This window comes from Lagenorhynchus albirostris, chromosome 10 (genome assembly GCF_949774975.1).
Source record: "Lagenorhynchus albirostris chromosome 10, mLagAlb1.1, whole genome shotgun sequence".
Taxonomy (NCBI): domain Eukaryota; kingdom Metazoa; phylum Chordata; class Mammalia; order Artiodactyla; family Delphinidae; genus Lagenorhynchus; species Lagenorhynchus albirostris.
Window position 1 is genome coordinate 102,496,832 of NC_083104.1, and position 15,340 is coordinate 102,512,171.

The 15,340-nt window shown below is 52.9% G+C and overlaps 1 protein-coding gene and 1 long non-coding RNA gene across 2 annotated transcripts in view; one reads left to right on the plus strand and one right to left on the minus strand.

Annotated features, from left to right (window-relative positions):
* Nucleotides 1–15,340, minus strand: part of LOC132527764 (uncharacterized) — a 67,387-nt gene that overhangs the window by 16,621 nt on the left and 35,426 nt on the right. The gene's annotated exons all lie outside the window — the stretch shown is intronic.
* TUBB2B (tubulin beta 2B class IIb) lies at nt 9,693–12,763 on the plus strand. Its single transcript, XM_060163791.1, has 4 exons — nt 9,693–9,879; nt 10,625–10,733; nt 10,988–11,098; nt 11,445–12,763. Exons 1-4 carry the CDS (start codon nt 9,823–9,825, stop codon nt 12,503–12,505), a joined length of 1,338 nt encoding a protein of 445 aa, XP_060019774.1. The 5' UTR covers nt 9,693–9,822; the 3' UTR covers nt 12,506–12,763.

Sequence of the window (15,340 nt, forward strand, 5' to 3'; positions counted from 1 at the left end):
TTCATTTGTGGCTCAGAGGACACAACTTCAGGTCAGCCTGGGAAAATAAAAAATTCAATACAAAAGAGAACAATAGAAATGGATTTGAAGCACAGGGATGTTTCCAGCAGCCCGTTCATCGTCACGACGAAGGTCTGGGAGAGGCCTGAGAGTCGTCCTGTGAGCAGCCAGGAGACAAGGGTCACCTCTGGAGCCTGAAGACATTCCTGCATCTTGCAAAAGGTGGAGGCAGACAGCGCACGGCTCTGGGACGGGAGGAGAGCAGGGGAGGCTGCCTGAGGTCAGAGCAGAGCACTGAGGGCCTGGGATTCTAGAGCGGGGCTCTGCAGGGCCTCCCCCCACGTGAGAGCCTGCTCTGAGTGGGCAGTGTTCCCTAGGCCTGGCGGGGGAGCCCGGCGGGAGCAAGGGGTGGGAGACGGCGCAGAGGCCGGAAGCCACCCCCGGCGAGGAGGTGTCCAAGCGGACCCCGTGGGCATCCTCCGTCCTCCAGTTGAAAGCCGGGCTTCTCTGAGGCCAGCCTCACCTGTGACATCATCCCTGTCAAAGGGAAGAGGTTTCTGGGTTTACTGATGATGGCCCCTGGAGCCCGTGGCAGAGGCAAATCTGTTCCAGAAACTGCATATGATCCCCTCGGCCCATCCGCAGATCATTTGGGGTGTATCTCTTCCCTAAGAGAAGAGAAATGCAGAGCTGTGGGTACCGTGTCCTCGTGGGTTTGAGCAGAGGAGCGGGGAGCAGAGGATTTCTCTCCGGAAGTCACAGGTTTGACTGCCTCCATTTCTGTCCCGGGTTGGCATATTTCCCCTCCACTCCAGCGAGAACAGCGGGCCGGCTGTCACGCGCTTCCCCCTCGAGCATCAGCCTGGGGTTCTGTGAGGCCTCTCTGCTGCCATCCTGCATTCAGTGTGCCGTCTTCCTCTGCTCGTAAGGTTTCGCTTCCTCTGCAGCTGGCGGCTTCTGCGTTTCTTTTCCCATTTATCCCAGTCATGAATCAGCTGTGTTTTCAGAACCCCGTATGGTATTTCTTTTGAGAGAGGTCATTACAGATCTCTGCTTTGTGCTGCAAGGTTTTTTCTTTCATTTTCCAGCAGGATTTCGGCCAAATGTCAGTCCAGCTGACCTCTCAGCAGTCAGCTTATGTTGGGAACAAAGGATTTAGCAAAGATTTGTCTGTGAGCTCTTCATCTTCCTCCTTCTCTGGTTTCTTTAAAAATAATGTCACTCCAGTGATTGGCCTGTGCTTCCACTGCAAAATGCAATGGTTTAAAACTTCAATTTCCTTTTCTCTGCAAGCGAGCGTCCTCACACATCTTTCTAAGAGTTTCCACGTCATTTTATTAGTTCACCGAGCTCAGAGCATTTCTCATTCCTCCATCGCTGCTCCACACCGCTCTTAAATTTAGTCATTTTCTTCGTAAGCTTGGTGGACCGTAGACTTCACCTTTACTGATTTAGCTTCATCACAGCATTGGCGGGGGGGCCTCTGTGAGTTTTACAGAATTCCTTATAAAAACTGTGTTATTTCCATAGAATTTTGACTTCCCAATAGCTTGTCCTGTTTCTTTCCATGGCATTTATCCTTAGTCATCAAAATAAGAAGGGGATTCTCTACTGCAATCCGGTTCCTTTCTTCAAGGCCCCGGCATGTCTCTAAGCCCCACTCACCTCCTCAGACACACTCTTATTTTGCATCCTGAGTTCTTCAAGAGATACCTTTGTTGCTTTGATCTTCTCTCTAAAATCTTACAATTTGTTGAGAATTTTATATTTTCATGGGACATTTTTAAATGTCTGTGCACCTGTTGTTGCATCGCTTGAAATCTTCTACTCTTTGTAGCAGAGAAGCTTCCAGAATAAACTGGCAAACAACCAATTCCCCATAGGGAGGTAATAATTCCAGTTTACAGGGAACTTGATGATGATCCGGCAGCCTCAGGTCCTTGGCCAGGGTCACTACCAGCAGCTTGGAAAAGCATTTCCACAGAACTCCTCAACTGAAGGGCTTCTGTATCTGTTTCTGGACTACATTCAGAGATACCATTACCTCTTAGGTCACGTGCTTTCAAACAGCCAACCTTTCTAAGATTTATTTCTATTTCTACATTCTCTGGATCCCTTTTTTTTCTTTCCAAAATGGCTCACAGAAACTACATTTCCTCAGTTCTTCTATGTTCAAAAATATTTGTTACCTTTAAAATTAAAAGGCAGGGATTTCCCTGGTGGCACAGTGGTTAAGAGTCCTCCTGCCAATGCAGGGGACACGAGTTCGAGCCCTGGTCCGGGAAGATCCCACATGCTGCGGAGCGGCTGGGCCCGTGCGCCACAGCTATTGAGCCTGCGCTCTAGAGCCCGCGAGGCACAACTACTGAAGCCCGCGCACCTAGAGCCCATGCTCCACAACAGGTGAAGCCACCGCAGTGAGAGGCCTGCACACTGCAGCAAAGAGTAGCCCCCACTTGTCACAACTAGAGAAAGCCTGCGCGCAGCAACAAAGACCCAACACAGCCAAAAATAAATTAATTAATTAAAAAAATTAAAAGGCAATGTAACTGGATATACAAATATTTGGGCACACTTTCCTTGAAAATTTTATAGGAATTGTTCTATTATCTTCTAGTATTGAATATTGTTTTAAAAAGTCTGGATAACTGTGATTTTTTTTTCCACCTTTATAAATGACTTGGTCTTTTTTCTGTCTCCAACCTGCTTCTGTGTGGGTTGGAAATAGCTGGGTTCCCTGGTTGCCTTATATTCGGGGTATTTCATTTATTGGAGGAATATTTACTGTTTGCCTGCACTTAGTTTCAGACAATGGGGGAGATATAAAGGCTAATAAGATGTGGTTCCTGCCATCAAGAGGTCAAAAACCAGCAGGAAACAGAGGCCTCGATGGAGCGAACTCTAATCTCACGCAGAGAACTTAAGGTGGGAGAGGCGGGAGCAGATTTGCAGCGTGGGGAGAAACTGTGAGAACTCCTATGTATACTTATGTCCCATAAATTTGTTCCCCGACCCTCACAACTGGGCAAGGGAGGGGCTTAAAACACTGCAACAAAGAAATTGCAAAATGAAGATGATATTAGTGATGCAAACATATAAAAAAATAAGACGGCAGAGCTGACACTCTGCTCCTTCCACGGGCTCTTAGTCAAGCCCACTGTCAGGTAAGAAAACCATGAGGAGCTCAAGTCTGGCGAGATGTTCGCCAAAATAAAATGAAAAGTTATACAAAAGTGTATTTGAAATATTGATTAACTTCTGATATCATTCGCGATACAACTCATACTAAGTATATGGTACCTTGAGATGCTGCCTTATAAAAATAAGTATAGGGGACTTCCCTGGTGGCGCAGTGGTTAAGAATCCGCCTGCCAATGCAGGGGACATGGGTCTGAGCCCTAGTCCGGGAAGATCCCACATGCTGCGGAGCAACTAAGCCCGTGCACCACAACTACTGAGCCAGCGCTCTAGAGCCCGTGTGCCACAACTACTGAGCCCGCACCCTAGAGCCCGCATGCCACAAGTACTGAGCCCACACGCCTACAGCCCATGCTCTGCAACAAGAGAAGCCAAGGCAATCACCGCAATGAAGAGTAGCCCCTGGTGGCTGCAACTAGAGAAGAGCCTGCGTGCAGCAACAAAGACCCGATGCAGCCAAAAATAAATAAAATAAATGTTTACAATAAATAAATATATACAATTTATGGATAAATACATATACAGTATTGGGCAATATGCATTCTCAACTCTTTTTTTTTAACGGGTGGAGGTGTGCAATGAAAAAGCCCAGTGATCACTGCTTTAATGTAACAAATGCAAAACTGGCATTAACCACGTGAAGAAGCCTCTGGTGGAGCAGAGCATCATCAGTTCGTTGTTCCTGGCAACAGGGGGACGAATCACAGATAGTTGAGCTGCAGCATGAAGAACAATTGAAATGTCACCGGATGAAGAGAGGAGAGGGTTACTCCAGGTCGATGGCACAGCATGAGCAGAGACTCAGAGGCGGGGAGAACACATCCTGAAAGGAGATGGGCGGGCAGGTCCAAGTCTCCTGGGATGTACTGTAGAGGCAGAGGGTGCAGGTGACCCTGGGATGGCAGATCACCCGGGCTGCAGCCGCCTGAACTCTGCGCTAAGACTGTGGACCACGGGGAGTCCATGGAGACGAATGAACAAGGAGAGCCCGGAGTCAACAGTACTGAGATGCCTCTGACACCACTTTCGGGGCAAAAGGAGGAGGAATGAATGATGAAATTGATCCTGGTTTTTAAAATATCTACCTAGTGTCTATGTATCTATCATCTGTGTATCTATCTATGTATCTGTCTGTCAATCACTGAGAAACTTGGGGCACCATATTAGCATCGAGACAAAAAAGGTGCCACTAGGTATTTCATAGTTAGTGAGGAACTAATTCTTTATTTTTAATTTTGGTAAAACGCACATAAACGTAAAATTTGCCATCTCGACCATTTTTACACACACACAGTTTAGTGGCATTAAGTCCATTCGCGTTGTCGTGCAATCATCCCCACCATCCTCTCCGGAACACTTTTCGTCTTGCAAAACTGAAGCTCTGTCCCCATTAAACACTTACTCCCCATTCGCCTCCCCACTGGCACCCCCCCTTCTCTCTGTCTCTGTGAATCTGACTATCCTAGGTACCTGTATACATGAAATTATACAGTATTTGTCTTTTCATAACTAGCTTATTTCACTGAGCATAATACCTTCAGGGTTCATCCATGTCGTACCAGGTGTCAGAATTTCCTTCCTTTTTAAGGCTGAAGAGTATTCCATGTGTGTGTAGACCACATTTGGTTTTTTTGTACATTCATCTATTGCTGAACACTTGGGGTTACTTCCACCGTGGGCTATTGTGAATAACGCTGCTGTGGACAGGGGTGTACAAATATCTCTTCGAAATTCTGCTTTCAGTTCTTCCGGAGATATGTGAGAAACCAAATCTTTTGATACGTTTCCTCTCTAGTGCTGATTTTGAAAGAGGTAGAGAGTCCTCCCAGAGGTACTCCTAATGCATTATTTTCTTGAAAATGTACCATGAATATGTGGTGGCCACTAAAAAGGAGGCTGAACACGCCAAGCCAAGAGTTCCTGCTCAGAAGGTGACCTGTTTCTGCAGTGAAGACATCGTTAATCGTGACCAGACGTCTAAATCCAAGAGGCCAAGGGTGTTACTCTATGTATTTGTGTGCATCTATCTATCTGAATACACGTTTTAATTCCATTTAAGTGGCAAGCAAAGGTCTGGGGCAAATGGTGAGCTGCCTGCATCTCCGTGAGCACCAGTGGCTGGGGGCTGGTTTCTACTGGGGGGTCGGGGGGGGCTGCCCCGCAGTCACATCACTACTACAGCGATCTGTGCTGAAACTTAAAATGGCTCCCCTCCTACCTTCTGTGTGTAGCGTTCATTTCATAAGGACTTTATTTCTACGTTTGTTGATGTCACGGGCTGCACGTGTCAATCTCAGTACGCTATAACGGTCCCATTCAAGGGTGGTTTCTACTCTGCTTCTATTTTCCGCCCAGTCTGACTCTGTGTCACGAGATGCCCGTCCACCAGGATTCACAGAGCCCGCATCCTCCGGCCTGCCCTCCCCCAGCCCAAGAACCTTACAAACCCCTGACGGCGTAGGGGACGGGGGGAGGGGGACCGCTTTTAAAAGGGAAGCTGTGCCCGGGAAAGCCGGGTCCGGCTCCCTCCGCCGATCTGCAGGACAAAGACGGTAAAGCTCTTCGGTGAAAGCTCAGCGCTCTCAGTCTGGACTGAGGCCATTTTAACCCAGATTCCGTCACCGGCCGTGGGAAAACAGCCAGCCTCGCGGCGGAACAAAAGTGAACGTCGCCGCACACCCTGCATTCACGGCCTCGGAATTTTCTCTGCTCATCTCCGTCTTTTGTTACCTGGGTCCCCACAGAGCCCCACGACTGCGGAAGGACGAGGGCTTGAGGCTCCCACCCAGGCAGCCCTTTGATTAAAGAGCCCCCGGGGCAGCTCTGCCGGGAGCTGCTGGCTTCTCACGGGGGGAGGGAAGGCCTGGGAGGAAACGGGGACAGTGGGACATCAACAGGGGGAGTGACAAAGCTGAGAAAGCACACGTCTCGGCGAGTCCCGTGAACCCTTTCCACTACCCCCTCCCCGCAGTCACAAGACAGGGCTGGACCCCTTCCTAGGCCCAGTTCTCCGGGCATTTGACTCCTTTGCATAAATATTAGGGTTGGTAGCTTTCCAATATTTCTAGCTGGAGAGCACTGGGACGGGTAAAAAAGGAAATAATGATGGATTTGCAGTCTCTTTCTTTCGATTCCTCTTCATTCATTGGCTAAGTGTCGGTTGCCTAGGAAACCGCGTGCATCTCGGCGGCAGGGTCGGCTGGCAGGCTACCGGGCCTGTGAGCTGTGTATTAAGTGGTGAATGCAAGCAGGCAGTGGGAAAATCCGAAGGCTACGAGTCTTGCAATCTCAGTGTGTGTAAAAACATATATCTTGCTTTAAGAAAACGACGCTTTAAAAATTTACTATCAAATCAGCTATGTAATGTCCCCTTTCTATCGGACTTCAATTAATTAACACAACTATGTGACCACGTAAGAGAGAAATGCAAAATCACTTGAGAATGTGCCCCTGAAAATACTCTGAAAAGTGTGGGAGCAAAGAGGGTTTTAATAGCTTAGCGGGTATCTTACCTCAGCCACACGATGCTATTCATAAAATAAAGGTCGAATTTTATTTTACATGTGTAATTTCTACAATGGTCTCAGGAAGGGAAAATTTAGAAATGTTAGTGCATCGTTAAAGTTAATAGCATGTAAGTGATGATGAAATATACTGTTCTGACGCCTTCATGTCTGATGTACAACGACCGAGATGGAGAGGAATTGAGTGTAATACACAGACAAAAAGAAACGCTTGGATGCTGGAGGACCCAACTGAGAGCGATTTGTCTTTCTCTTTGAAAGCCCTTCTTCACCAGCCTCTTCTCTGAGAGCTAAGCAGAATAAGGGTGATAAGGGTTGGCAGATAAACTGAAAACTTCAGGGAAAGACTTGGCTGTCATCAACACATCCTTCCGACATAAAACCAGCTCCTTGTGAAAATTAAAATGCGCAGTATCATACTTCCAAGTTGGGGAGGGGCCGTGGAACAGTTAACGAGAATGCCCGCTCGGTAGAGGCGGCGGGGATGCGGGACAGTACCGGCAAATGGTATGAAATGAAGGCAGGCCTTGAGCCCAAAGTGCTGAGTCCTCAAGGGCATCCAGGCTTTCGGAAGGATGAGTTCCACCCTCGCCTTATCCTAAGCCCCTTCCCAAAAAAGAAACCCTGGAGGAAAGGGTCCTTTTATCCACGTAATCTTGAACACGCGTTTCCACGCCGGGCCCTCCGCGGAAATCTGGCGGTGAAACGGGAGCTGAGAAATAAACCGTTAGGTGCGGGAGCTGGTGGGGCTCAAGGTGTCGGGCGAGGAGCTCATCCCCGGGAGCGCTGCGCTCGGCGCCCGGGCGGGGCTCTAGCCGCTCGGCGCGCGTCCACACCAGCAGCGTGTGTGCGGCCGTCGCTTGGGTCCTTCCCGCGCGGCTCGGTCCCAGCCGAGCCGCCACCCCCAGGTCCGGGTGCTGACACCAGGCACAGCCCTTTCTGCCTGGACGCGGTCCCCTTGCCCAGGGCTGGGAGCCGGGAAGCGGGATTCCGGCCTGAGTCCTGTCTTTAACTTGCTGTGTGACCCCGGGCATCACTCGCCCTGGACGCTTCTGCATCTGTGGGAGCTGGGTTAGTAACTCGGGGTCAGGCGCTGGAGCCCCGCAAGCGGGCATGTGGGCCGATCTTCCGCCCCTCTGCCCCCCGCCCGACCCCTCCCAACCCTGGCTCCGGCCGCCGCATCTGGGGACCTCTGCCCCGAGCTGCAGTCGGGCACAAGGGGTGTTTGGGGGCGGCTGGGCTTTTGTTCTCTCTGTCTCTCTTTGTGCGCAGGAATTGGGCTGAAAGCCCCCCTTCCACCCCCAGCGGGAAGGGAGGCGATGACAGCTTGCTGACACTTCTGGGAGGGTCTCACTCAACAGCTGCGGGCTGCGCTCCGCCGCGGGAACCCGGCTCATTCGGGCCCTCTCGCCTGAGGATGAAAAGGGGTCACGTCACCTCGCAGAAGACCCGTCAAGGGTCAGGGTGGAAGAGGGGAAGCTTCACCCACAGAATTGCGGGAGCCAGGTTCCAGCGCGCGCTCTCCTCTCTCTCTCTCTCTCTCTCTCTCTCTCTCTCTCTCTCTCTCACACACACACACACACACACACACACACACACACACACGAAAACTAACAAAGAGATCAGCTCCTTCTTGGACTCTAGAAATTGTGGGTTTGAAGGAGTGTCTGGGCTGAGCCTCTGCGCACGCGCGCGGGAAGCGCCTCGGGGTCTTGGGTGACCTCTACCTCGCGGTGCTGCAGTTTTCAGGCGTGTCCCTCACCCGCGGCAGCGGCAAGAAGGTTGGGGACCACGGGGCCGCCTCGGGGTCCGGCGCCTGATGGATGACGAGAATGTTGGCGGTGGGGCGGGCGATGACCTCCCTTGGAACCCAACCCCTTTCTGGACAATAGATGGACTGAACCCAGTGCTTTTTAAATGCTCAGCTCTGGGAGGGTAGCCCACGCATTTTCCAGCTCTTTGTTCTGCCGCAGCCCCGCCCCCGAACCCCACCCTCTTCCGACCGCTGGACAGTCCACCCCGCGCGGCCGGCCACACCCACCCCATCCACTCCCAAGGAACAAAAGCCGACCCGCGGGGTGGAGGGGTCCTGGGTACCAGCCGGGGAGCTGTGGACTCTTGGAGAGGGTCGCGCAGGGCGGAGGAGGCGCGGAGGTCGCCCCAGCCATGGATGCTGCCGCCACAGAGAAGGGGCCCTTGGCAGGAGACAAAAGAGAGGACGCGCGGATGCTGGGGGGGGGCGGGGCGGAGGGCACCCTGGGGCTCTTGGGCCTTAGGTGTCCAAGGTCACCGCCTTCAGACCCCAACAAACTCATCACACAGGACTTTCTCCTGGGGCAGCCTGTCCTCTCCCAAGACTCTGTGCGACCGAGGTTCGGCCGCAGGACAGTCGTTGGCCTCTAAGGGCTGGGGAAAGGGGCGGTGGTCTCACCAGGGAGGGTGGCTTAGGGGTCTCCGGCCCTGGGCGGAGGAGGGCCGCAATCCTCGCTGGTAGCGAAACCTGCGCCACCCCGCCACCCCTGACACCTGCCAGCACCCGGAGCACAGCGCTCTCCTTTCCGGCGCACCTGACACCCTCTCCACGGGCTCCAGTCCCCTGGCTCCCCCCCGTTCAGTGCCAGCTCTCCCCCCAGACACCCGGCCCGCCACCCTGGTCACCCTCGCGTCGCCGCCCTCCGCCCTCGGTTCCGCCACCCACCCCGCAGTCGCAGGGCCCAGCTTTTCCACATCCTCCCCCCATCCTAGACAATGCGCACGCCCCCATCCTACCCCCGCAGCCCCCATGCCTCGCCCGTTCCGCAAGCCTGTGCTGATTGGCCGCGGGCCCGTGGTCCAGCCCCTTGGACGGTCCCTGGGGCCCGGAGCATTACGTCAGCGGGGCCTGGAGAGCGCTAGCCCGAAGGGGACTGGGGAGCTCGGGCTGGGGGCGCGGCCTGCGCGGGCGGCCCCACCCTCCTCGCATAAAAGGCCGAGCCCGCTGGGCGGACGCTCTCAGCCGGCTGGTTCCCGAGCGCGTTCCCGGTGACCCCGCAGTGGGTGTGTAGGCGGACGGACAGACTGACCAGACGCCGACCGGGGCCAGAAGCAGCGAGCCGGCACCATGCGTGAGATCGTGCACATCCAGGCGGGCCAGTGCGGCAACCAGATCGGCGCCAAGGTGGGCGCGGCGCCCGGGAGGGGCCGGGGTGGGGCCGGGGACGCCGGCCTAGCGCCCTTCGGGGTTGCGGGCGCTAGCGTGGTCCTGAGCAGGCCCGCGGCTCGCCAAGCGCAGACCTTCCCGGCTGCTTTGGGCCGCAGAGCGGGACGTGGGCCCGAGGCGACTTTTGGGGGGCATGGGGAGGAACCTCTCAACTTTCTGCTGTAACTCGTTTGGAATCCCGGTCCCACACGGCCTCCCTTTCCTCCCGGCTCTTCTCCTAGCCCGGCACGCGGGCCTGGAGAGCGCGGGGGTGTGTCCGCCGGGCTGTGTGCGCGGCTTTGCGGGCGGGGCCCCGACGCCAGGAGAATCGATTTGACGCGCTCGAACCCGAGTCGAGCTGCGGGGGGAGGGGCGGAGAGCGATCTTCCTGAGGTCTCTGGATGTGCTTTGAACCTAAAACCCCCCTCCTTCAGCCCCCTCCGGTCCCTGTTCCCCTGCCCGCCCCCTAGGCGCCGCTGGGGTCCCTGCGCGTCCGCCCCTCCCCGCCAGACCCCCGCCTCCTGCCGCGAGCAGCTGTTCGCCCGGGAAACGCCCAGTTTCAGTTCCGTGGCCTTGCAAAATGCAAGCCCTGCGCCTGTGCAGGTCCCGCTGCCTTAAAGCTCCTAGAGGTTGGGTTATCGGAACTGAGATGGGGATTTTCACTGTGAGTCGCGGCCTCTCTGAAGGGTGGGGCGTGGCTAAATGCAAGCTTTTTGTGTCTCAGTTTTGGGAGGTCATCAGCGATGAGCATGGGATCGACCCCACCGGCAGTTACCATGGAGACAGTGACCTGCAGCTGGAGAGAATCAACGTGTACTACAATGAAGCCACTGGTGATGGCCTTTACCCCTTCCCCTCTCCCCCGGGGACTGACCCCAGGGGTGTGGCCCCAGGGGAGGGTGGACTGGCGGATTTAGGATTCCCATCTTTCCCTGAGGTTTTCCAGCGGGCGCCCCTTTGAGAATCCTGTCGTGCTATGTCCTTTGTTTGGGGGAGACAATCAGCGCCTGCAAAAAGGAAGCTGGTTCCAGGCCCTCCTCTCCCGAGCTCTCCGCCTGCAGGTCTGAGTCCTGCTCTGTCCCCGCAGGTAACAAATACGTGCCTCGGGCCATCCTGGTGGATCTGGAGCCGGGCACCATGGACTCGGTCAGGTCTGGACCCTTCGGCCAGATCTTCAGGCCCGACAACTTCGTGTTTGGTGAGTGACTGCCATGGCTGACGGCCTGGGAGGCACATTTTACGCTGGACAGCTCAGGGTGGAGCGGTGTGACCGCCTTAGAGTTGTATACAGTATAGAGTTGTGTGTTGATTTTGTCTCAGTATACCCTAAAACAAAATGCCGTTCAACCTCTAATAGCCAGGTCCCTAACCCTCCTTATTTATAATCATGTCCACGACCAAATATTTTAATGTCTGGCCATTTTAACGACAACCTGAAATAATCTGCTCGGAGCACTGACTCCCTGAGCTCTATTAAAGGGTTTAGGGAGAAAGGAATCGAAGGCAGTCATCAGGGACTTACGAAGACTCTTTCCCTCCGGCAGGCCAGAGCGGTGCCGGCAACAACTGGGCCAAGGGCCACTACACGGAGGGCGCGGAGCTGGTGGACTCGGTCCTGGACGTGGTCCGGAAGGAGTCAGAAAGCTGTGACTGTCTGCAGGGCTTCCAGCTGACCCACTCGCTGGGGGGCGGCACCGGGTCCGGGATGGGCACCCTCCTCATCAGCAAGATCCGCGAGGAGTACCCCGACCGCATCATGAACACCTTCAGCGTGATGCCCTCGCCCAAGGTGTCGGACACGGTGGTGGAGCCCTACAACGCCACGCTGTCCGTGCACCAGCTGGTGGAGAACACGGACGAGACCTACTGCATCGACAACGAGGCGCTGTACGACATCTGCTTCCGCACCCTGAAGCTGACCACGCCCACCTACGGGGACCTCAACCACCTGGTGTCGGCCACCATGAGCGGGGTCACCACGTGCCTGCGCTTCCCGGGCCAGCTCAACGCCGACCTGCGCAAGCTGGCCGTGAACATGGTGCCCTTCCCGCGCCTGCACTTCTTCATGCCCGGCTTCGCGCCGCTGACCAGCCGGGGCAGCCAGCAGTACCGCGCGCTGACGGTGCCCGAGCTCACGCAGCAGATGTTCGACTCCAAGAACATGATGGCCGCCTGCGACCCGCGCCACGGCCGCTACCTGACCGTGGCCGCCATCTTCCGGGGCCGCATGTCCATGAAGGAGGTGGACGAGCAGATGCTCAACGTGCAGAACAAGAACAGCAGCTACTTCGTCGAGTGGATCCCCAACAACGTGAAGACGGCCGTGTGCGACATCCCGCCCCGCGGGCTCAAGATGTCGGCCACCTTCATCGGCAACAGCACGGCCATCCAGGAGCTGTTCAAGCGCATCTCGGAGCAGTTCACGGCCATGTTCCGCCGCAAGGCCTTCCTGCACTGGTACACGGGCGAGGGCATGGACGAGATGGAGTTCACCGAGGCCGAGAGCAACATGAACGACCTGGTGTCCGAGTACCAGCAGTACCAGGACGCCACGGCCGACGAGCAGGGGGAGTTTGAGGAGGAGGAGGGCGAGGACGAGGCCTGAGCCCCGCGTGCGGCTGGACGTGGCCGGAGGCCCCGTGGCTGGAGGCCGGGAGGAGAGCGAGGGGGAGGGGGGCCCGCGGAAGGAGAGAAGCATGGGCTGGGGTCACCGCGGCCGGGCGCTGGTTCACAGGTGCTCTTCACTGTTGCCCGTCCCTTTTTTTTTTTCCTCTTTGTAATACTGATGACATCCATGTAACATCTGAGATCTTTCTGAACTACTGTTGTAATGGCTAAAATCACATAAACGTTTGTGTCCTAATGGTGTCCTCTTTTCTGTCTCTTTATTATCAATTTAAATGTCACTTTCAGAACACATTATATTGAATCCTTCTTTCAGAAAAGCGAAGGGATGGGGAAAATCTCACATGAATTTACTGGTCAATGTGGTAAAACGGAACCAACCACAGTCACAGCCAATTTAAGACGGGAGAGCAATCCGAACTTTAAGATGCCTTCAAGTAAATATGTTAGAGTTGAGAGATGCCTGCTTGAGAGCACACTGACTATTCTCATGGAGAAACCCTACTATACCTTTATTTCCTCTACAAATAGTTACTACATGCGCACAGCACAGAGAGTGGAAAGAAAGCCGCTCTTCCTCCTGTGTCTCGACGCATTTTCTTTCCCGGAGGGCAGGCATTCTTATATTGTTATCTTTCTTGCGTCCTTGCAGAAATTTTCCATGAGTCTTGAAACCTACTGAGATTATTCCCTTTTTCTTTCTTCACAGGTTATGATACCAATACTGTTCTGCTGCCTTTTTTCACTAAACAGTGTATCTTTAAAATACAGAGCGGCCGCCTCCTTTCAATGGATAAATAGTTCCCATTATGTCGCTGCGCCATGTTTTATTTAACCAGTTCCCGACCAATGGACATGTAGGTTGCTTATGCTTTTATCTTATAGCGCCACAGTGAATAAGTCTGTGCATATATCATTGTGTGAAGTACTCTAAGTGGAATATTCTGTCAAAGGGTGTATGATACTGTGACATTTTAAGTTAATGAAATCCCCTGTACTTAGAAATCCCAACAGATTTATAAATTGTTAATAGACTAAAATTCTCAAGCAAACTTTCTCCCAGCAATTATGTTTATACTACATTACAAACTATTTGCACATTAACTACCTTTGGATTCATATGAAATTATAAATTCTGGATTATTGGAGAGTTTTACTTTTAATAGGTAAGCCACTATAATTTTCAGTTTATTGTGTTCCTACCATGCAGCTTTGAAATTTGGGATTTGACCCCAAGCCTGCCTCTAGACTTGAACTCAATCACCAAAGAAGCTGTGGGATTTTAACAAGTGACTTTTAGTAAAGATTATATGCTTCTGTGGGATCAGTTATACTTTGTCAAGATATGCCAGTGTTCTGCCTTAATCCGGGCCAGTCAGTTTCTCATTTTGGGAAGAGAAGTGAAGTGTAAGTAATAAGCAAATGTGCAAAACATATTTACGTACCCCTCTAGGAAGAAAAAAACACCAAGGAAACTGTAGGTTTATGATTTTTCTCTAATTTTTAGACAAATTCAAAATTAGAGAAAATATTCCTTTAAATCTGACCCTGTGTTCATTTCATTCTACTTGGTTCTCTTCCCACTTAAGTGTGGTTTTTTTTTAAAGAAGAAAAACGAGGAAGAGGCTGAAGTATGAAAGCAGTTTCAAAGAAGAAGTGTGAGCAGCGCCATTCTAAATAGTGTGAAAATAAGCTCATTCTACCAAATGCCCCCCAAGTGGGAATGAGGAGCGCTTTGCCTTCTGAATATTATACATCATAAAACTAGAGCCAGTGATGCGGAGGGTCAAACGGGTCAGGAGCAGGGGATTCTGCTTTAATTTTCTACACTTAACAATGAACAGGCAGGTGCATTTCCTGCTGAGCTAGTGTAAAGCTTCCAACAACCTCGCTGAAGCGGAACATTGGTTTGAAGAGCTCTGATCACTTGGGGCAGCTGCCAGGGCCCCCTGGATCCGCCCTTGGCCATGCCTTCCCACAACCTGTCAGACACATGATGGGTAACTTTGGAGACGAGAGGGAATCCTGCCAGGTGCCTCTTGGCATCCTGTAAGTGTCCTGCTTCTCTTTCCACCTTGTGAGAAAAGAGCTGACAGGAGGCACCCAGCAGGCCAGCCCGCCAGCCCGTCGGCACACCCACACGCACACTGCCAGGGCTCGCTTCTGCATGAGCGGAACAGGGGTGCCAGGCCGACCCGCCAAGCAGACGCTACAGGGCGAAGCTTTAGAAGCCCATTTGTATAAAGGGACTTGAAATGCACACATAGGAAAACACTGCAAAAGTAGGAAAATGCACAGAATAGCAGCTGAATTACGAGATACTTTTTGAAACTGTTACTATCGTTTGTCACGTTAGCATTGTGTGATGGGATTTAGTAGTGGGGGTGATGGTGACGGTGTGTGTTTTCGACACCATTTCTACAAAGTAATTCTTCCAGCCCTCCCTGAGGTGCACCAGGAGGACATTCACTTCTGGTCAGGCATGGTACCCGAATTACGAGACCCACTGGGATGTGATGCAGGATTCTGAGGCTGGGGCTAGGGAGGGTGAGCTGGAGTCACCCCAAGCGTCTGAGAAGGAACGGGAACCCCAACGTGCTCCAGATTCGCCTGCACCTCTGCCTCAGCCCTGAGCTGAGCTCCCATTTCATCACTACCTGTGCTAGATTAATAGAAATTTGAGCTAAAAGTAACCTGAAGAGGTCATCTAGTTGGACTTCCTTATTTTGTAAGTAAGGAGGCGGAGGCTCAGAGAATTTTGTCTCATGTCACAGAACTTTCTGTACAAATCAGATCTTGGACTCTGTTCTTTCTC

What these genes read in the sequence shown, in the direction of transcription:
- TUBB2B (XM_060163791.1), top strand. Translation starts at nt 9,823, where the DNA reads ATGCGTGAGATCGTGCACATCCAGGCGGGCCAGTGCGGCAACCAGATC. An exon ending in GCAACCAGATCGGCGCCAAG is followed by an intron (nt 9,880 to 10,624) that starts GTGGGCGCGGCG and finishes TTTGTGTCTCAG; the next exon opens with TTTTGGGAGGTCATCAGCGA. An exon ending in GTACTACAATGAAGCCACTG is followed by an intron (nt 10,734 to 10,987) that starts GTGATGGCCTTT and finishes CTGTCCCCGCAG; the next exon opens with GTAACAAATACGTGCCTCGG.